This window comes from Heptranchias perlo, chromosome 7 (assembly GCF_035084215.1).
Source record: "Heptranchias perlo isolate sHepPer1 chromosome 7, sHepPer1.hap1, whole genome shotgun sequence".
NCBI classification, from domain to species: domain Eukaryota; kingdom Metazoa; phylum Chordata; class Chondrichthyes; order Hexanchiformes; family Hexanchidae; genus Heptranchias; species Heptranchias perlo.
The window spans coordinates 96,331,007-96,352,511 of NC_090331.1; the positions used below are offsets into that span (position 1 = coordinate 96,331,007).

The 21,505-nt window shown below is 49.1% G+C and overlaps 1 protein-coding gene across 1 annotated transcript in view; it reads left to right on the top strand.

The window, feature by feature from the left end:
* zgc:112416 (uncharacterized protein LOC550509 homolog) overlaps positions 1-21,505 on the top strand; it is a 166,280-nt gene that overhangs the window by 119,553 nt on the left and 25,222 nt on the right. The window contains exons 4-5 of the mRNA XM_067988137.1: positions 12,676-12,825; positions 15,351-15,465. Coding sequence (XP_067844238.1) covers positions 12,676-12,825; positions 15,351-15,465 — 265 coding nt within the window. The remainder of the gene's footprint in view (positions 1-12,675; positions 12,826-15,350; positions 15,466-21,505) is intronic.

Genomic DNA, 21,505 nt, shown 5'->3' on the forward strand with positions numbered 1-21,505 from the left:
AGTGCCTCAGTTTTGATGGGTGGGAGTGCCTCAGTTTTGATGGGTGGGAGTGCCTCAGTTTTGATGTGTGGGAGTGACTCAGTTTTGATGGGTGGGAGTGCCTCAGTTTTGATGTGTGGGAGTGACTCAGTTTTGATGGGTGGGAGTGCCTCAGTTTTGAAGTGTGGGGGTGCCTCAGTTTTGATGTGTGGAGGTGCCTCAGTTTTGAAGTGTGGGAGTGCCTCAGTTTTGAAGTGTGGGGGTGCCTCAGTTTTGATGGGTGGGAGTGCCTCAGTTTTGAAGCGTGGGAGTGCCTCAGTTTTGATGTGTGGGAGTGCCTCAGTTTTGATGTGTGGGGGTGCCTCAGTTTTGATGGGTGGGAGTGCCTCAGTTTTGAAGTGTGGGGGTGCCTCAGTTTTGATGGGTGGGGGTGCCTCAGTTTTGAAGCGTGGGAGTGCCTCAGTTTTGATGGGTGGGGGTGCCTCAGTTTTGATGTGTGGGGGTGCCTCAGTTTTGATGGGTGGGAGTGCCTCAGTTTTGAAGCGTGGGAGTGCCTCAGTTTTGATGGGTGGGAGTGCCTCAGTTTTGAAGTGTGGGAGTGCCTCAGTTTTGATGGGTGGGAGTGCCTCAGTTTTGAAGCGTGGGAGTGCCTCAGTTTTGATGGGTGGGGGTGCCTCAGTTTTGATGTGTGGGGGTGCCTCAGTTTTGATGGGTGGGAGTGCCTCAGTTTTGAAGTGTGGGGGTGCCTCAGTTTTGATGTGTGGGAGTGCCTCAGTTTTGATGTGTGGGAGTGCCTCAGTTTTGATGGGTGGGGGTGCCTCAGTTTTGAAGTGTGGGAGTGCCTCAGTTTTGAAGTGTGGAGGTGCCTCAGTTTTGAAGTGTGGGAGTGCCTCAGTTTTGAAGTGTGGGGGTGCCTCAGTTTTGATGGGTGGGAGTGCCTCAGTTTTGAAGCGTGGGAGTGCCTCAGTTTTGATGTGTGGGAGTGCCTCAGTTTTGAAGTGTGGGAGTGCCTCAGTTTTGATGTGTGGGGGTGTCTCAGTTTTGAAGTGTGGGGGTGCCTCAGTTTTGAAGTTTGGGGTTGCCTCAGTTTTGAAGTGTGGGAGTGCCTCAGTTTTGATGGGTGGGGGTGCCTCAGTTTTGATGGGTGGGAGTGCCTCAGTTTTGATGGGTGGGGGTGCCTCAGTTTTGATGGGTGGGGGTGCCTCAGTTTTGATGTGTGGGGCTGCCTCAGTTTTGAAGTGTGGGAGTGCCTCAGTTTTGACGTGTGGGGGTGCCTCAGTTTTGATGGGTGGGAGTGCCTCAGTTTTGATGGGTGGGAGTGCCTCAGTTTTGAAGTGTGGGGGTGCCTCAGTTTTGATGGGTGGGGGTGCCTCAGTTTTGAAGTGTGGGAGTGCCTCAGTTTTGATGGGTGGGAGTGCCTCAGTTTTGAAGTGTGGGAGTGCCTCAGTTTTGATGGGTGGGATTGCCTCAGTTTTGATGGGTGGGGGTGCCTCAGTTTTGATGTGTGGGAGTGCCTCCGTTTTGATGGGTGGGGGTGCCTCAGTTTTGATGTGTGGGGGTGCCTCAGTTTTGAAGTGTGGGGGTGCCTCAGTTTTGAAGTGTGGGGGTGCCTCAGTTTTGATGGGTGGGGGTGCCTCAGTTTTGATGTGTGGGAGTGCCTCAGTTTTGAAGTATGGGGGTGCCTCAGTTTTGAAGTGTGGGGGTGCCTCAGTTTTGATGTGTGGGAGTGCCTCAGTTTTGATGTGTGGGAGTGCCTCAGTTTTGATGGGTGGGGGTGCCTCAGTTTTGAAGTGTGGGAGTGCCTCAGTTTTGAAGTGTGGGAGTGCCTCAGTTTTGAAGTGTGGGAGTGCCTCAGTTTTGATGGGTGGGGGTGCCTCAGTTTTGAAGTGTGGGAGTGCCTCAGTTTTGAAGTGTGGGAGTGCCTCAGTTTTGATGGGTGGGAGTGCCTCAGTTTTGATGGGTGGGAGTGCCTCAGTTTTGATGGGTGGGAGTGCCTCAGTTTTGATGTGTGGGAGTGACTCAGTTTTGATGGGTGGGAGTGCCTCAGTTTTGATGGGTGGGAGTGCCTCAGTTTTGATGGGTGGGAGTGCCTCAGTTTTGATGTGTGGGAGTGACTCAGTTTTGATTGGTGGGAGTGCCTCAGTTTTGATGGGTGGGGGTGCCTCAGTTTTGAAGTGTGGGAGTGCCTCAGTTTTGATGTGTGGGGGTGCCTCAGTTTTGATGGGTGGGAGTGCCTCAGTTTTGAAGTGTGGGAGTGCCTCAGTTTTGATGTGTGGGAGTGCCTCAGTTTTGATGTGTGGGAGTGCCTCAGTTTTGAAGTGTGGGGTTGCCTCAGTTTTGAAGTGTGGAGGTGCCTCAGTTTTGAAGTGTGGGAGTGCCTCAGTTTTGAAGTGTGGGGGTGCCTCAGTTTTGATGGGTGGGAGTGCCTCAGTTTTGAAGCGTGGGAGTGTCTCAGTTTTGATGTGTGGGAGTGCCTCCTATTGATGTGTGGGGATGCCTCAGTTTTGATGGGTGGGAGTGCCTCAGTTTTGATGGGTGGGGGTGCCTCAGTTTTGATGTGTGGGGGTGTCTCAGTTTTGAAGTGTGGGGGTGCCTCAGTTTTGAAGTGTGGGGGTGCCTCAGTTTTGATGGGTGGAGGTGCCTCAGTTTTGATGGGTGGGGGTGCCTCAGTTTTGATGGGTGGGGGTGCCTCAGTTTTGATGGGTGGGGGTGCCTCAGTTTTGATGGGTGGGGGTGCCTCAGTTTTGAAGTGTGGGAGTGCCTCAGTTTTGATGTGTGGGGGTGCCTCAGTTTTGATGTGTGGGAGTGCCTCCTATTGATGTGTGGGGATGCCTCAGTTTTGATGGGTGGGAGTGCCTCAGTTTTGATGTGTGGGGGTGCCTCAGTTTTGATGGGTGGGGGTGCCTCAGTTTTGAAGTGTGGGAGTGCCTCACTTTTGATGGGTGGGGGTGCCTCAGTTTTGAAGGGTGGGCGTGCCTCAGTTTTGATGGGTGGGGGTGCCTCAGTTTTGAAGTGTGGGGGTGCCTCGGTTTTGATGGGTGGGAGTGCCTCAGTTTTGATGGGTGGGGGTGCCTCAGTTTTGAAGTGTGGGAGTGCCTCAGTTTTGAAGTGTGGGAGTGTCTCAGTTTTGAAGTGTGGGAGTGTCTCAGTTTTGATGGGTGGGGGTTCCTCAGTTTTGAAGTGTGGGAGTGCCTCAGTTTTGAAGTGTGGGGGTGCCTCAGTTTTGAAGTGTGGGGGTGCCTCAGTTTTGATGGGTGGGGGTGCCTCAGTTTTGAAGTGTGGGGGTGCCTCGGTTTTGATGGGTGGGGGTGCCTCAGTTTTGATGGGTGGGAGTGTCTCAGTTTTGAAGTGTGGTGGTGCCTCAGTTTTGAAGTGTGGGGGTGCCTCAGTTTTGATGGGTGGGGGTGCCTCAGTTTTGAAGTGTGGGGGTGCCTCGGTTTTGATGGGTGGGGGTGCCTCAGTTTTGATGGGTGGGGGTGCCTCAGTTTTGAAGTGTGGGAGTGCCTCAGTTTTGATGGGTGGGAGTGTCTCAGTTTTGAAGTGTGGAGGTGCCTCGGTTTTGATGGGTGGGGGTGCCTCAGTTTTGATGGGTGGGGGTGCCTCAGTTTTGAAGTGTGGGAGTGCCTCAGTTTTGATGGGTGGGGGTGTCTCAGTTTTGAAGTGTGGGAGTGCCTCAGTTTTGATGGGTGGGGGTGCCTCAGTTTTGATGGGTGGGGGTGCCTCAGTTTTGATGGGTGGGGGTGCCTCAGTTTTGATGTGTGGGAGTGCCTCAGTTTTGAAGTGTGGGAGTGACTCAGTTTTGATGGCTGGGGGTGCCTCAGTTTTGATGGGTGGGGGTGCCTCAGTTTTGATGGGTGGGGGTGCCTCAGTTTTGATGGGTGGGGGTGCCTCAGTTTTGATGTGTGGGAGTGCCTCAGTTTTGAAGTGTGGGAGTGCCTCAGTTTTGATGGGTGGGGGTGCCTCAGTTTTGATGGGTGGGGGTGCCTCAGTTTTGATGGGTGGGGGTGCCTCAGTTTTGAAGTGTGGGGGTGCCTCAGTTTTGAAGTGTGGGAGTGCCTCAGTTTTGAAGTGTGGGGGTGCCTCAGTTTTGATGGGTGGGAGTGCCTCAGTTTTGATGGGTGGGGGTGCCTCAGTTTTGAAGTGTGGGGGTGCCTCAGTTTTGAAGTGTGGGAGTGCCTCAGTTTTGAAGTGTGGGGGTGCCTCAGTTTTGAAGTGTGGGGGTGCCTCAGTTTTGAAGTGTGGGAGTGCCTCAGTTTTGAAGTGTGGAGGTGCCTCAGATTTGATGTGTGGGGGTGCCTCAGTTTTGATGTGTGGGGGTGCCTCAGTTTTGATGTGTGGGGGTGCCTCAGTTTTGATGTGTGGGGGTGCCTCAGTTTTGATGTGTGGCGGTGCCTCAGTTTTGATGTGTGGGGGTGCCTCAGTTTTGATGTGTGGGGGTGCCTCAGTTTTGATGTGTGGGGGTGCCTCAGTTTTGATGTGTGGGAGTGCCTCAGTTTTGATGTGTGGGGGTGCCTCAGTTTTGAAGTGTGGGGGTGCCTCAGTTTTGATGTGTGGGGGTGCCTCAGTTTTGATGGGTGGGGGTGCCTCAGTTTTGAAGTGTGGGGGTGCCTCAGTTTTGATGTGTGGGGGTGCCTCAGTTTTGATGGGTGGGGGTGCCTCAGTTTTGATGGGTGGGGGTGCCTCAGTTTTGAAGTGTGGGAGTGCCTCAGTTTTGAAGTGTGGGGGTGCCTCAGTTTTGAAGTGTGGGAGTGCCTCAGTTTTGAAGTGTGGGGGTGCCTCAGTTTTGAAGTGTGGGGGTGCCTCAGTTTTGATGTGTGTGGGTGCCTCAGTTTTGATGGGTGGGAGTGCCTCAGTTTTGATGTGTGGGAGTGCCTCAGTTTTGAAGTGTGGGGGTGCCTCAGTTTTGAAGTGTGGAGGTGCCTCAGTTTTGATGGGTGGGGGTGCCTCAGTTTTGAAGTGTGGAGGTGCCTCAGTTTTGATGGGTGGGGGTGCCTCAGTTTTGAAGTGTGGGGGTGCCTCAGTTTTGATGGGTGGGGGTGCCTCAGTTTTGAAGTGTGGGGGTGCCTCAGTTTTGATGTGTGGGGGTGCCTCAGTTTTGATGGGTGGGGGTGCCTCAGTTTTGAAGTGTGGGAGTGCCTCAGTTTTGATGTGTGGGAGTGCCTCAGTTTTGAAGTGTGGAGGTGCCTCAGTTTTGAAGTGTGGGAGTGCCTCAGTTTTGAAGTGTGGAGGTGCCTCAGTTTTGAAGTGTGGAGGTGCCTCAGTTTTGATGGGTGGGGGTGCCTCAGTTTTGAAGTGTGGGGGTGCCTCAGTTTTGAATTGTGGAGGTGCCTCAGTTTTGATGGGTGGGGGTGCCTCAGTTTTGATGTGTGGGAGTGCCTCAGTTTTGAAGTGTCGAGGTGCCTCAGTTTTGATGTGTGGGAGTGCCTCAGTTTTGAAGTGTGGGAGTGCCTCAGTTTTGATGTGTGGAGGTGCCTCAGTTTTGATGTGTGGGGGTGCCTCAGTTTTGATGTGTGGGAGTGCCTCAGTTTTGATGTGTGGGAGTGCCTCAGTTTTGAAGTGTGGAGGTGCCTCAGTTTTGATGTGTGGGGGTGCCTCAGTTTTGATGGGTGGGGGTGCCTCAGTTTTGATGTGTGGGAGTGCCTCAGTTTTGAAGTGTGGAGGTGCCTCAGTTTTGATGTGTGGGGGTGCCTCAGTTTTGATGGGTGGGGGTGCCTCAGTTTTGATGTGTGGGAGTGCCTCAGTTTTGAAGTGTGGAGGTGCCTCAGTTTTGATGTGTGGGAGTGCCTCAGTTTTGAAGTGTGGAGGTGCCTCAGTTTTGTAGTTTGGGAGTGCCTCAGTTTTGAAGTGTGGAGGTGCCTCAGTTTTGATGGGTGGGGGTGCCTCAGTTTTGATGGGTGGGAGTGCCTCTGTTTTGAAGTGTGGGAGTGCCTCAGTTTTGTAGTTTGGGAGTGCCTCAGTTTTGAAGTGTGGAGGTGCCTCAGTTTTGATGGGTGGGGGTGCCTCAGTTTTGATGTGTGGGGGTGCCTCAGTTTTGATGGGTGGGAGTGCCTCAGTTTTGATGGGTGGGAGTGCCTCTGTTTTGATGGGTGGGAGTGCCTCTGTTTTGAAGTGTGGGAGTGCCTCAGTTTTGTAGTTTGGGAGTGCCTCAGTTTTGAAGTGTGGAGGTGCCTCAGTTTTGATGGGTGGGGGTGCCTCAGTTTTGATGTGTGGGGGTGCCTCAGTTTTGATGGGTGGGAGTGCCTCAGTTTTGATGGGTGGGAGTGCCTCAGTTTTGATGTGTGGGGGTCCCTCAGTTTTGAAGTTTGGGAGTGCCTCAGTTTTGAAGTGTGGGGGTGCCTCAGTTTTGATGTGTGGGGGTCCCTCAGTTTTGAAGTGTGGGAGTGCCTCAGTTTTGAAGTGTGGGAGTGCCTCAGTTTTGATGTGTGGGAGTGCCTCAGTTTTGATGGGTGGGGGTGCCTCAGTTTTGATGGGTGGGAGTGCCTCAGTTTTGAAGTGTGGGAGTGCCTCAGTTTTGAAGTGTGGGAGTGCCTCAGTTTTGAAGTGTGGGGGTGCCTCAGTTTTGATGTGTGGGAGTGCCTCAGTTTTGATGTGTGGGAGTGCCTCAGTTTTGATGTGTGGGAGTGTCTCAGTTTTGATGTGTGGGGGTGCCTCAGTTTTGAAGTGTGGGGGTGCCTCAGTTTTGAAGTGTGGGGGTGCCTCAGTTTTGATGTGTGGGAGTGCCTCAGTTTTGAAGTGTGGGAGTGCCTCAGTTTTGATGTGTGGGAGTGCCTCAGTTTTGATGGGTGGGGGTGCCTCAGTTTTGATGTGTGGGGGTGCCTCAGTTTTGATGGGTGGGGGTGCCTCAGTTTTGATGTGTGGGAGTGCCTCAGTTTTGAAGTGTGGGAGTGCCTCAGTTTTGATGTGTGGGAGTGCCTCAGTTTTGAAGTGTGGAGGTGCCTCAGTTTTGATGTGTGGGAGTGCCTCAGTTTTGATGTGTGGGAGTGCCTCAGTTTTGATGTGTGGAGGTGCCTCAGTTTTGATGTGTGGGAGTGCCTCAGTTTTGAAGTGTGGAGGTGCCTCAGTTTTGATGTGTGGGAGTGCCTCAGTTTTGAAGTGTGGAGGTGCCTCAGTTTTGATGTGTGGGAGTGCCTCAGTTTTGAAGTGTGGAGGTGCCTCAGTTTTGATGTGTGGGGGTGCCTCAGTTTTGATGTGTGGGAGTGCCTCAGTTTTGATGTGTGGGAGTGCCTCAGTTTTGATGGGTGGGGGTGCCTCAGTTTTGATGTGTGGGAGTGCCTCAGTTTTGATGGGTGGGAGTGCCTCAGTTTTGAAGTGTGGGAGTGCCTCAGTTTTGATGGGTGGGGGTGCCTCAGTTTTGATGTGTGGGAGTGCCTCAGTTTTGAAGTGTGGGAGTGCCTCAGTTTTGAAGTGTGGGGGTGCCTCAGTTTTGATGTGTGGGTGCCTCAGTTTTGATGTGTGGGAGTGCCTCAGTTTTGAAGTGTGGGAGTGCCTCAGTTTTGATGGGTGGGAGTGCCTCAGTTTTGATGGGTGGGGGTGCCTCAGTTTTGATGTGTGGGAGTGCCTCAGTTTTGATGTGTGGGAGTGCCTCAGTTTTGATGTGTGGGAGTGACTCAGTTTTGATGTGTGGGAGTGACTCAGTTTTGAAGTGTGGGGATGCCTCAGTTTTGAAGTGTGGGGGTGCCTCAGTTTTGATGTGTGGGGGTGCCTCAGTTTTGATGGGTGGGGGTGCCTCAGTTTTGATGTGTGGGAGTGCCTCAGTTTTGATGTGTGGGAGTGACTCAGTTTTGAAGTGTGGGGATGCCTCAGTTTTGAAGTGTGGGGGTGCCTCAGTTTTGATGTGTGGGGGTGCCTCAGTTTTGATGTGTGGGAGTGCCTCAGTTTTGATGTGTGGGGGTGCCTCAGTTTTGATGTGTGGGGGTGCCTCAGTTTTGATGTGTGGGAGTGCCTCAGTTTTGAAGTGTGGGGGTGCCTCAGTTTTGAAGTGTGGGAGTGCCTCAGTTTTGAAGTGTGGGGGTGCCTCAGTTTTGAAGTGTGGGGGTGCCTCAGTTTTGAAGTGTGGGGGTGCCTCAGTTTTGATGTGTGGGAGTGCCTCAGTTTTGATGTGTGGGAGTGCCTCAGTTTTGATGTGTGGGGGTGCCTCAGTTTTGATGTGTGGGGGTGCCTCAGTTTAGAAGTGTGGGAGTGCCTCAGTTTTGATGTGTGGGGGTGCCTCAGTTTTGATGGGTGGGAGTGCCTCAGTTTTGATGGGTGGGAGTGCCTCAGTTTTGAAGTGTGGGAGTGCCTCAGTTTTGATGTGTGGGAGTGCCTCAGTTTTGATGTGTGGGGGTGCCTCAGTTTTGATGTGTGGGAGTGCCTCAGTTTTGATGTGTGGGGGTGCCTCAGTTTTGATGTGTGGGAGTGCCTCAGTTTTGATGTGTGGGAGTGCCTCAGTTTTGAAGTGTGGGAGTGCCTCAGTTTTGAAGTGTGGGAGTGCCTCAGTTTTGATGTGTGGGAGTGCCTCAGTTTTGAAGTGTGGGAGTGCCTCAGTTTTGAAGTGTGGGAGTGCCTCAGTTTTGAAGTGTGGAGGTGCCTCAGTTTTGAAGTGTGGGGGTGCCTCAGTTTTGATGTGTGGGGGTGCCTCAGTTTTGAAGTGTGGGAGTGCCTCAGTTTTGATGTGTGGGAGTGCCTCAGTTTTGATGTGTGGGAGTGCCTCAGTTTTGAAGTGTGGAGGTGCCTCAGTTTTGAAGTGTGGGAGTGCCTCAGTTTTGAAGTGTGGGGGTGCCTCAGTTTTGAAGTGTGGGGGTGCCTCAGTTTTGATGTGTGGGGGTGCCTCAGTTTTGAAGTGTGGGAGTGCCTCAGTTTTGAAGTGTGGGGGTGTCTCAGTTTTGATGTGTGGGGGTGCCTCAGTTTTGATGGGTGGAGGTGCCTCAGTTTTGAAGTGTGGGGGTGTCTCAGTTTTGATGTGTGGGGGTGCCTCAGTTTTGATGGGTGGAGGTGCCTCAGTTTTGAAGTGTGGGGGTGCCTCAGTTTTGATGGGTGGAGGTGCCTCAGTTTTGATGGGTGGGGGTGTCTCAGTTTTGAAGTGTGGGGGTGCCTCAGTTTTGAAGTGTGGGAGTGCCTCAGTTTTGATGTGTGGGAGTGCCTCAGTTTTGATGGGTGGGGGTGTCTCAGTTTTGAAGTGTGGGGGTGCCTCAGTTTTGATGTGTGGGAGTGCCTCAGTTTTGATGGGTGGGGGTGTCTCAGTTTTGAAGTGTGGGAGTGCCTCAGTTTTGATGTGTGGGAGTGCCTCAGTTTTGATGGGTGGGGGTGTCTCAGTTTTGAAGTGTGGGGGTGCCTCAGTTTTGAAGTGTGGGGGTGCCTCAGTTTTGAAGTTTGGGGTTGCCTCAGTTTTGAAGTGTGGGAGTGCCTCAGTTTTGATGGGTGGGGGTGCCTCAGTTTTGATGGGTGGGAGTGCCTCAGTTTTGATGGGTGGGGGTGCCTCAGTTTTGATGGGTGGGGGTGCCTCAGTTTTGATGTGTGGGGCTGCCTCAGTTTTGAAGTGTGGGGGTGTCTCAGTTTTGAAGTGTGGGAGTGCCTCAGTTTTGAAGTGTGGGGGTGCCTCAGTTTTGAAGTGTGGGGGTGCCTCAGTTTTGATGGGTGGGGGTGTCTCAGTTTTGAAGTGTGGGAGTGCCTCAGTTTTGATGTGTGGGAGTGCCTCAGTTTTGATGGGTGGGGGTGTCTCAGTTTTGAAGTGTGGGGGTGCCTCAGTTTTGATGTGTGGGGGTGCCTCAGTTTTGATGGGTGGGGGTGTCTCAGTTTTGAAGTGTGGGGGTGCCTCAGTTTTGATGTGTGGGGGTGCCTCAGTTTTGAAGTGTGGGGGTGCCTCAGTTTTGAAGTTTGGGGTTGCCTCAGTTTTGAAGTGTGGGAGTGCCTCAGTTTTGATGGGTGGGAGTGCCTCAGTTTTGAAGTGTGGGGGTGCCTCAGTTTTGATGGGTGGGGGTGCCTCAGTTTTGATGGGTGGGGGTGCCTCAGTTTTGATGGGTGGGAGTGCCTCAGTTTTGATGGGTGGGGGTGCCTCAGTTTTGATGGGTGGGAGTGCCTCAGTTTTGATGGGTGGGGGTGCCTCAGTTTTGATGGGTGGGGGTGCCTCAGTTTTGATGTGTGGGGCTGCCTCAGTTTTGATGTGTGGGGCTGCCTCAGTTTTGAAGTGTGGGGGTGCCTCAGTTTTGACGTGTGGGGGTGCCTCAGTTTTGATGGGTGGGAGTGCCTCAATTTTGATGGGTGGGAGTGCCTCAGTTTTGAAGTGTGGGGGTGCCTCAGTTTTGATGGGTGGGGGTGCCTCAGTTTTGATGTGTGGGAGTGCCTCCGTTTTGATGGGTGGGGGTGCCTCAGTTTTGATGTGTGGGGGTGCCTCAGTTTTGAAGTGTGGGGGTGCCCCAGTTTTGAAGTGTGGGGGTGCCTCAGTTTTGAAGTGTGGGAGTGCCTCAGTTTTGATGGGTGGGAGTGCCTCAGTTTTGATGGGTGGGAGTGCCTCAGTTTTGATGGGTGGGAGTGCCTCAGTTTTGATGGGTGGGAGTGCCTCAGTTTTGATGTGTGGGAGTGACTCAGTTTTGATGGGTGGGAGTGCCTCAGTTTTGATGGGTGGGGGTGCCTCAGTTTTGAAGTGTGGGAGTGCCTCAGTTTTGATGGGTGGGGGTGCCTCGGTTTTGAAGTGTGGGAGTGCCTCAGTTTTGATGGGTGGGAGTGCCTCAGTTTTGATGGGTGGGGGTGCCTCTGTTTTGATGTGTGGGAGTGCCTCAGTTTTGAAGTGTGGGGGTGCCTCAGTTTTGATGGGTGGGGGTGCCTCAGTTTTGATGGGTGGGGGTGCCTCAGTTTTGATGGGTGGGGGTGCCTCAGTTTTGAAGTGTGGGGGTGCCTCAGTTTTGAAGTGTGGGAGTGCCTCAGTTTTGAAGTGTGGGAGTGCCTCAGTTTTGAAGTGTGGGAGTGCCTCAGTTTTGATGGGTGGGGGTGCCTCAGTTTTGAAGTGTGGGGGTGCCTCAGTTTTGAAGTGTGGGGGTGCCTCAGTTTTGATGGGTGGGGGTGCCTCAGTTTTGAAGTGTGGGGGTGCCTCAGTTTTGATGTGTGGGAGTGCCTCAGTTTTGAAGTGTGGGGGTGCCTCAGTTTTGATGGGTGGGGGTGCCTCAGTTTTGAAGTGTGGGGGTGCCTCAGTTTTGAAGTGTGGGGGTGCCTCAGTTTTGATGGGTGGGGGTGCCTCAGTTTTGAAGTGTGGGGGTGCCTCAGTTTTGAAGTGTGGGAGTGCCTCAGTTTTGATGTGTGGGGGTGCCTCGGTTTTGATGGGTGGGGGTGCCTCGGTTTTGATGGGTGGGGATGCCTCGGTTTTGAAGTGTGGGGGTGCCTCAGTTTTGATGGGTGGGGGTGCCTCGGTTTTGATGGGTGGGGGTGCCTCGGTTTTGATGGGTGGGGGTGCCTCGGTTTTGAAGTGTGGGAGTGCCTCAGTTTTGATGTGTGCGGGTGCCTCGGTTTTGATGGGTGGGGGTGCCTCGGTTTTGAAGTGTGGGAGTGCCTCAGTTTTGATGTGTGCGGGTGCCTCGGTTTTGATGGGTGGGGGTGCCTCGGTTTTGATGGGTGGGGGTGCCTCAGTTTTGATTGGTGGGAGTGCCTCAGTTTTGATGGGTGGGGGTGCCCTGGTTTTGTTTTGTGATCTGGATGCTGGTCCAGGCTGAGCGATAATACGAAGTCAGTAAGGTGCTTCACCTCTTGTTCAACGAACCAAGAAATTGAAAATTGAATGTAAGTTAATTATTTCATAGTGGTTATAGTAGAGTATCGTTGTTTGTTACAGCACAGAAGGAGGCCGTTCGACCCCTCGTGCCTGTGCCGGGTCTTTGAATATCTGCGGTGTTGTCCTATTGCTTCTGATAAATTTGACTGTTAATAAACCTGCTTCATATGTTATCGTCACATGGCTTGATGGAATATTATTTAACGGCTCGGAGAATGAGAATGCTTGTGTCATTTCCAGTGAGCAACAGGAGTGTTTTGTTTGATGATAGATTACCAGATATGCTATTCTGCAATTTGTAGGGAGCTAGAGCACCCCCACAGGTCTGGTCCTTGGCCCTCAGCGCCAGAAAAAATATTTGGTGCAACCCGAGAACTGAGAAGCCTGTTCCAGGATCAGCAGCCTCCACCAGGCCATCTCCGTTCCTGCCCCAACCATGCTCGGGCCGTTACCTGTTTAAAAACTGAAGGTGTAATGGGAGGAAGATATCGGGGTCAGGTTAAACCACTACTTTTCATCCGTCTTTACAGAAGGAGGAGGGGAGATTCTGCCAGATATCCAGGGATGGCTGAGGAGGAACCAAAAGAAAAAGGGTTAAAACAAAAGAGAAGGCTCGTGTAGTTATCCCTTTCTGCAAGTAATCCTTGCGCTGTGTTAGTGACAGCCCTGAAGCCTGCACCGAACAAGATGTAGAGATTCTGAAACCAATGCTTGGTTGCCGGCCAAGGCAGGACGGGCTATTATTTTCGGATTTTGGACAATGCTTAGCAACCACAGTACACTGAGTACGCCCAGGTCCACAGCACCCATTTTCCTGCCTGCTACGCTCCAAGTTTCTGAACATGACAGGCTGAAAGTGGTGCTGTGTGACACGGTGAGAAACAGAGATTGAAAGAGCAAGAAGACTGAAGCACGCAAAACAACCGACCATTGCGATAATCCAACGTTTATATTTTCAGGAACAGCACATGTTGGACGAGATCTCGCGGCCCCACACGTGGGGAGGGACTCGGAGACGGTACCCGCGCCTGGAGCCCATTCAGCAGGCACCACCGATTCATGTCTACCAGCAGCCCCCACCAGAGCCGCCTCGGATTATCCAACACACGGTAAGGTTGGAGACCAGGCACCGGGAAATGGCCCAGGGTTCAAACACGGGCTGGTTCCCCTTTACAGAAATTTCAGTTAAGAAGACAAGAACTTGCGAACAGGAATTCCCCTTTATCTGTAACAAACTAATCTGGGGTAAATGGCTCCTGAACCTCATGCTTGAAGTGGACAAATGTGTAAAGATTACAAATCGCTGCAAGATCTGTTTGACTTCCCTCAAACAATCCCAGTTTCACTGCAGTCACTGCAATGTGTATATTAGAACTAAAGAAACAGGGAGGATGGGTGGTACAGTGGGTTAAAGACTGGGACATGAGTTCAAATCCAGGCCAGATGAATCGGATGGAAATCTCCTCTGTCTGTTGGCTGTGAGGGTCCTCCATGAAATGAGTGTGGGCAGTGTCAATGCAGTGCGAGGGCTCTAGTTCTAATAGAGGACTTTCACTACTACAATGAATGCTGGGATGTCTCTGCCTCCATAGCTTCCTATGGAGCTATCTTGGTATAATGCATTTACATGAGGGATTGTGATCCTGAGGTAGGATATCAGCATCTTATGCGTGAGACTCTGACTGAATGAAGGAGAGTTGGTGGGCCTGCATTTCAGATAAAAAATACCGAGATAAAAACAGAAAATGCAAGTTGATTAGCATCTGAAACATAAATAATAAGGCATAATTTATATCCTGCTTCATTGTGTTGTAAGGAAACAGCTAATTCTTACAATTAACTTTTAGCTTTTACATGTTAATTGAATTTTTGTTAGAACGCTGGAAATATCAGTTTCATTTACCAGACAGAGTCTTTAGCTGATAAACATTCAGCTACAAATTTTCTTTGTCCCAGCAGCTGTCCACCTACAGATTAGCTCCTCCAAAGACACATCTGCCAACGGCAAGTGATAACTCGCCAGTCGGAGAGTCTTGGACCCCTGTAATTGTCACCAGTTGAATGACTTGATTGACAATTCAGTCAAGGTGAAGGCTTGGGGAGTGATTCTTGTTAAAACTGAATTCCAGCTAATTGGATGAGGTAATAACGTGGAATCATATGGATTCTCACATGGCCAAAGTGAAAGAACGGTAGAAAGAGGGTGTTAAAATAGATACTTCAGAATTCGACATCACTTGGCCAGCCAGTCCCCTCGAGCTCAAAACCTGAAATGTGTGAATTCTCCAGTACCTTGTATCGTAAGTGTCTCAAGCATGTGTGTGATTATTGGTAATAATAGTTATCAATGTACATGTGTGATTACTATTAATAATAGTTATTATTGTATATGTGTGATTATTGATAATAATAGTTATCATTGTATATGTATGATTATTGGTAATAATAGTTATCAATGTACATGTGTGATTACTATTAATAATAGTTATTATTGTATATGTGTGATTATTGGTAATAATAGTTATCATTGTATATGTATGATTATTGGTAATAATCATTGTATATGTGTGATTATTGGTAATAATCATTGTGTATCTGTGATTATTGGTAATAATCATTGTGTATGTGTGATTATTGGTAATAATCATTGTATATCTGTGATTATTGGTAATAATCATTGTGTATCTGTGATTATTGGTAATAATCATTGTGTATCTGTGATTATTGGTAATAATCATTGTGTATCTGTGATTATTGGTAATAATCATTGTGAATGTGTGATTATTGGTAATAATCATTGTGAATGTGTGATTATTGGTAATAATCATTGTGTATCTGTGATTATTGGTAATAATAGTTATCATTTTATGCTTAATTCCTATGAAAGCCAATAAATTCTTTCGAACCCTATCATCCCGTGGAATAACCTATAATCTATAAGTAAGAACATTCGTTCCCTAATAAGGTCAAAACATCTCAGAGCCCTTCATACAATTAATTATTTTGAAGTGCAGTGGTTATTGTTATGTAGGAAAACACAGCAGCCAATCTGCGCTCGTAATGTCCCACAATCAGCAATAAGGTGAAAAAGCAGTTCATCTGGTTTGTTTTTGGTGGAGTTACAATCAACACCATCAAAGGAGGGAATGTTGACCAGGACACCAGAGCACCAGGACACTAGGACACCCTGCTCGTCTTCAAATAGGTCAATAGATCTTTAACATCAACCTGTCGATATACTGGGCCTCGGTTTAACGCCTCATCTGAGGACTATCACTGCTGACAAGGTAGTACTCTCAGTACTGCCCCGGGGTGACAACCTAAATAATGTGATTATGGGGCTCAAACCCACAAACTCCTAATCCAGAAGTGAGTATGCTATGAACTAGAGTCAAGTCACTTAAAGAAAATGAATGATTAAAATATTTAGCAGTGTGGGAAGATTTTCATCCCTTTTCACTGGATTGTAATCCAGCGCCCAAAGGTGAAAGAACAGAGTTTTACCCAATACCCATTTTCCCTCTAAAGTTTTTTAAGCAGCATGGTATCCAGTGACTGAATTTCATTTACGGCCTCACTTTATTGTTTCTCAGCTATTTCTGCCTGCCCTTCATTCCCACTTCTCTCTCCCCAGCTCCCCCAGCAACCCGCAACAATCATACAGCAGTTACCACAGCAACAGCCACTCATCACCCAGATCCCTCCTCCACAGGCTCTACCGCCACTCAGATCAGGCAGCATCAAGGAGGGTAAGAAATGTTTCTAAACGTGCAGTTTTATTTCGTTGTTAAAGGCTTTTGAAGGAGGCATTTGTCCTGTGTTTATATCTGTGAGTCATGCCAGGTATACACGGTCCGACTTTGAATTGCACGCTCTGGTTTCAGGAGTGACCCCGTGTAAATTTTGACCAACAACCAGATGAGAAAAGTCCATTTTTCAATTGCTGAGCTAATAAAAAGCTGTGTGAACTGTTGTGTGCCCTGTGTAAACGGACCAGTTATGTAGATGCCACTCCCGTCTGGTTTTGGACTGAGTAAGAGGTGCCCACCCTAGTTGTACATAGCAATGTGTAACTTTTGAAGGATCGTTTCCTCCCCTTCTCTCCCCTCTTCCCCAAGGAGACCTGCCATTTTCTCTCTCTAAGATCAACAGGCTGTTTTTAGCCCCCTGTTAATTATGGGATGTGCCAATGAGTGGTCTCCAAATTGAATAACACAGTTCAGCATCTTTTCTCACCAGTGATATCTCAGTAGGCTTCTGCTGCATCTAGCGATTCAAATGGGGCGAGAGAGGTGATCTTACTGTTAACACTTAGCTTGGCACACAGGTATACTTACTGCACATGTATACGCCTCTGCTGTGTACTTCTGGTTCTGGATTTTAAAAATTGGATGCTGACATGCCGTGAGGGAGGAATGCTCTGATTAGCACAGTCACCTTTTGTACAGTCTGAAACTTGACAGGACAGGCCAGTATTTTTAAAGCATGTTGCACATGAATGCATATGAATGCAAAATGGATTTGCCTATGTGGTTTGTTGGCTGGTTTCAATCTTAACCCTAAATTGGTTCAAAACTGAATAGTGTAAGAAAGAGGTCTGCTTTTCCTTTGTGGGATAGTAGCTGAATGTGCTTTTGCATCCCTCTTGATATTCCTTGTACCTTTTTTTCCTATGAATCCCTTTTTCCTCTGAATCCCTCTCCCTTACAAGGCTCTTACTATAGGGCGTAAAACATTAAAGCAGATTGTATGGGAAAGGCACAGAGGTGTCAGTAAAGAAATAGACTGCACGTGGGGCACCTGAGAGGGGACCTGGATAGATGTTAGATGAGTGGTGTGAGGGAGAGCACGGAAGCAGGGTGCACAAGAGGGGCCATCAGAGGTATTGGATTACCACAAGCCCTGATATCATTCTGGTAAATCTGCTCTGTACCCCTCCAAGGCCTGGGGGTTTGTTGTCCAAAACTGAACGCAGTACACCAGATGGACTCTGATCAAGGCTTTGTACGACTGATGTATAACTTCCTCCCCTTTGTATTCCAGCCCCCTTACGATAAAGGCCAACATTCTATTAGTCTTTTTGATTGTTTCTTGTACCTGTGCACGAGCTTTTTGTGATTTGTACGTGTGGAGACCCAAATCTCTTTGCTCTTCCACAGCTCCTAGCCTCTCACCATTAAGAAAATATGTTTTTATTAAACGTTCTGTTTTTTTTGTTGCTAATTTCCCTCTGAAGGACCTGACTCATTCTTAGCGTATGGCTTCACTGCCTTTGGAAGTCTCAGCTCCAGTGTCTCACCCAGGTGGTCATTGTTCGCAGTGAGTTCAGCCAGGTTGTTTAAATGGAGTCAGCCTGACCCTGTGCTCACCCAACACCACACACGTGCACTTTCTAGCAGGGATAACTGGATCGTGATATGGAACAGGAAGCCTGGCTGATTCTTCCCATACCTCATTGAGGACTGCCTGGTCTGAGTCTACTGCCCAGACCACCAGACTGTCTGCTAACTTAGTTAGGCCAGGAATTAAACCTGGGAACTCCATGTTGTTAATGGCTCAGTACCACTGGGCAGTCCATTTATCGACTAAACCATTGGAGGAGCTAGTGTTTGCTTTCAGGCATCCGTTATCATTTTCCCTTCATTATTGTGAGTCTGCTTCACCATAGGCCATTCCCAATTGAGAGGGCCTCCCCATGGCTGAAATAGTAAATTCCCAATTGGAAGCGCCTCCCCATGGCTAAAATGGTACATTCCCAATTGGAAGCCCCTCCCCATGCCTGAATTGGTACATTCCCAATTGGAAGCATCTCCCCATGACTAAAATGGTAAATGAAGAATATGAAGCATTGCAAGTGGAATCCCATGACCCATCGTTCCATGGTAGAGTGTATTGGGGCAAGACAGACTGGAACCATGGCAGGACAGGGTGGCATCACATCGTGCATTCTAAAAATTAATGGAATGCCTCAGTAAGTGTTGCCTCCACATGATATGATACGGTGAGCCTGAAATTCCAACAGCACCATTGCACCACCGCTTCGCACCCTGAGGTCTTGGTGCCCACCAAACCAAACTGGAGGAAACAGGCAACCTGGGAGAGATCGAAGAAACAAACAGCAAACGTCAGGGATCCTACCCTGTGTGGCCTCCTATCAGAGATAGGGAGAAGGAGGGACAGTCTGTTTGGGGTCATGGACAAGAAACTCAAGATGAATACGGTATGAACTTTGTGGAGGGAGGTGACTGGCAGTGAATGCCACCTCCTTCAGCCCTAGAGCTTCTTTACAATGCAGGAAGAAATTTAATGATCTTACCAGAGTAGCCAAGGTAAACTTGATCTGACAGTGAGGGACAGAAGGTGAACAGAATTCAGCCCCTGGCTCCTGAGCCAGCAGATTCAGATCTCTGGGCTCCTGCTCTAAGAAGGATGCTGGATGAGCATCACATTTACATGGAGGCACTGAGGGCCATCTTAGAGAACCCGAGAAGTCATTCTGGACTGAAATGCCGACCCAGTTTATTTGCTGAAGCCCTAGTGTGGGGAAGACTGAGGCAGTTTTCAGCTCTGGACCTACATGGACTGGAAATGGCACAAATATAGGCAGAGAGACCATCCTCGGTGCCAATATTCAAGAAGGATTCGACACAAGGCAGCGCTACCTGGAGCAGGTAATGGCACCATGAACATTTGCATCCATGCCCCATGACAGAGACCACCAGACCAGTCAGTGCGTTCACAGTGAATGCTTTGACCACCAGCCTTCAGGGACCATTTGGAAAGAAGACTGGAAACCGCCTTCCAAGATCTTTAAGGTGACATCTCTCGGGGTCTGAAGGATCTAACTGCTACCATCAGATCTGCCCTTCTGCTCACCAGCGGGCACTCAAATCCAGGACCCAGTACAAGTGGCCGGGCTGGATCACCTTCACCGTGCTGTCCTCTGTCCTGATGACAGCTGGTGTCAACTTTCTAGCCAACCCCCTCAGATACCTCCTCATGTTAGTGTCAGGGCACAGGACCAGGCTGTCAAAGCACTGGAAGTGACAAAGAAGCCTGTGAAGAGTCCTCCTAGGACCCTGAGACCAGGGCCATCTCAGTCCCAAGAGATTCATGCTGCCACAGGGCAGCCACTCACCGCTGGTGTCCTTGGCACCAGGATAGGTTTAAGAACAGCACAAAGAGGCACCAGGAGTAGGCACTGTGGTGATAAGAAACACTTGCTGTAAAAATATATATGCACAGTGAAGCCACTTTGTGATAGGAAGCCCAGTGTTATGAAATTAGACTGTTGTTTGATTTTTGTGTTTGAGAGGGTGTTTGGAGGTAAATTTTTTAACAGGAGACAGAGTTCCTTCACTGCCTCCTCACTGAACTGTTGCCTCCTTATGCAGCCAGCTTCTGAGACATCCTTGAGGGATGTATGTGAGAAAGCCCACAGTGAGTCCCATGGTAAAAGGACTCCCTGGTTGAAGTTGCTGAAAGGGAGTTTGCAGAATCCTCTCTTGCACAACTGAGGAACGATTTTTCCAACTGCTTCAATCAAAGCTGATGTTTTCATAGAATCATAGAAGATACAGCACAGAAGAAGGCCATTCAGCCCATTGTGCCTGTGCTGGCTCTTTGAAAGAGCTATCCAATTAGTCCCATTCCCCTGTTCTTTCCCCATAGCCTTGCAATTTTTTTAAAAATTCGTTCATGGGATGTGGGCGTCGCTGGCGAGGCCAGCATTTATTGCCCATCCCTAATTGCCCTCGAGAAGGTGGTGGTGAGCCGCCTTCTTGAACCGCTGCATTCCATGTGGTGAAGGTTCTCCCACAATGCTGTTAGGTAGGGAGTTCCAGGATTTTGACCCAGCGACGATGAAGGAACGGTGATATATTTCTCTAAGTATTTATCCAATTCCCTTTTGAAAGTTATCATTAAATCTGCTTCCACCGCCCTTTCAGGCAGCGCATTCCAGATCATAACAACTCGCTGTGTAAATAAATTTCTCCTCATGTCGCCTCTGGTTCTTTTGACAATTACTTTAAATCTGTGTCCTCTGGTTACTGATCCTTCTGACACTGGAAACAGTTTCTCCTTCTTTACTCTACCAAAACCCTTCATGATTTTGAAGACCTCTATTAAATCTCCCCTTCTCTGCTGTAGGATCAGAGACTCATAGAATGGCTATGGCACAGAAGGAGGCCATTCGGCCCATCGAGCCTGCACCAGCTCTCTGCAACAGCAATCCAGCTAGTCCCTCAGCCCCGCTCTTTCCCTGTAGCCCAAATTTTTCTCCTTCAGGTACTATCTAATTCAATTTTGAAAGCCCCAATTGATCCTGCTCCCACCACACTTTCAGGCAGCGCATTCCAGATCCTAACCACTCGCTGCGTAAAAAAACGTTTTCCTCATGTCGCCTTTGGATCTTTTGCCAATCACCTTAAACCTGTGTTTTCTAAGGAGAACAACCCCAGCTTCTCCAGTCTATCCACGTAACTGAAGTCCCTCATCCCTGGAATCATTCTAGTAAATCTTTTCTGCACTCTCTCTAAAGTGTGGTACCCAGAATTGGACACAATACTCCAGTTGGGGCCTAACCAGTGATTTATAAGAACATAAGAAATAGGAGCAGGAGTAGGCCATATGGCCCCTCGAGCCTGCTCCGCCATTCAATTAAGATCATGGCTGAGCTTCGATCTCAACTCTACTTTCCTGCCCAATTCCCATATCCCTAGTTTCCCCTAGAGTCCGAAAATCTATCGATCTCAGCCTTGAATATACTCAATGACTCAGCATCCACAGCCCTCCGGGGTAGAGAATTCCAAAGATTCACAACCCTCTGAGTGAAGAAATTCCTCCTCATCTCAGTCTTCAATGGCCGACCCCTTATCCTGAGACTATGCCCCCTAGTTCTAGACTCTCCAACCAGGGGAAACAACCTCTCAGCATCTACCCCGTCAAACCCTCTCAGAATCTTATATGTTTCAATGAGATCCCCTCTCATTCTTCTGAACTCCAGAGAGTATAGGCCCATTCTACTCAACCTCTCCTCATAGGACAACCCTGTCATCCCAGGAATTAATCTAGTGAACCTTCATTGCACCGCCTCTAAGGCAAGTATATCCTTCCTTAGATAAGGAGACCAAAACTGTACACTGTACTCCAGGTGAGGTCTCACTAAAGCCCTGTACAATTGTAATAAGACTTCCCTACTCTTGTACTCTAATCCCCTTGCAATAAAGACCAACATTCCATTTGTTTTCCTAATTGCTTGCTGTATCTGCATGCTAACTTTTTGTGTTTCTTGTACGAGGACACCCAAATCTCTCTGAACACCAACATTTAATAGTTTCTCACCATTTAAAAAATATTCTGTTTTTCTATTCTTCCTACCCATGAATAACCTCACATTTCCCCACATTATATTCCATCTGCCGCCTTCTTGCCCACTCACTCAATCTGTCTATAATCCCTTTGCTATCCTATATATCTTTATTTCCTCCTCACAGTTTACTTTCCCACCTAACATTGTGTCGTCAGCAAACTTGGATGCATTATACTTGGTCCTTTCATCTAAGTCATTAATATAGATTGTAAATAGCTGAGGCTGTTATTATAAAGGTTTAACATAACTTCCTTGCTTTTGTTCTCTGTGCTTCAGCTTATAAAGCCAAGGATCCTTATTAATTTGTCCTCCCAGCTTCAGGTCTCTCTGTTCCTGCATCCCCAGGTCTCTCTATTCCTGCACCCCCTTTAAAATTGGACCATTTAGTTTATATTGCCTCTCCTCATTCTTCCTGC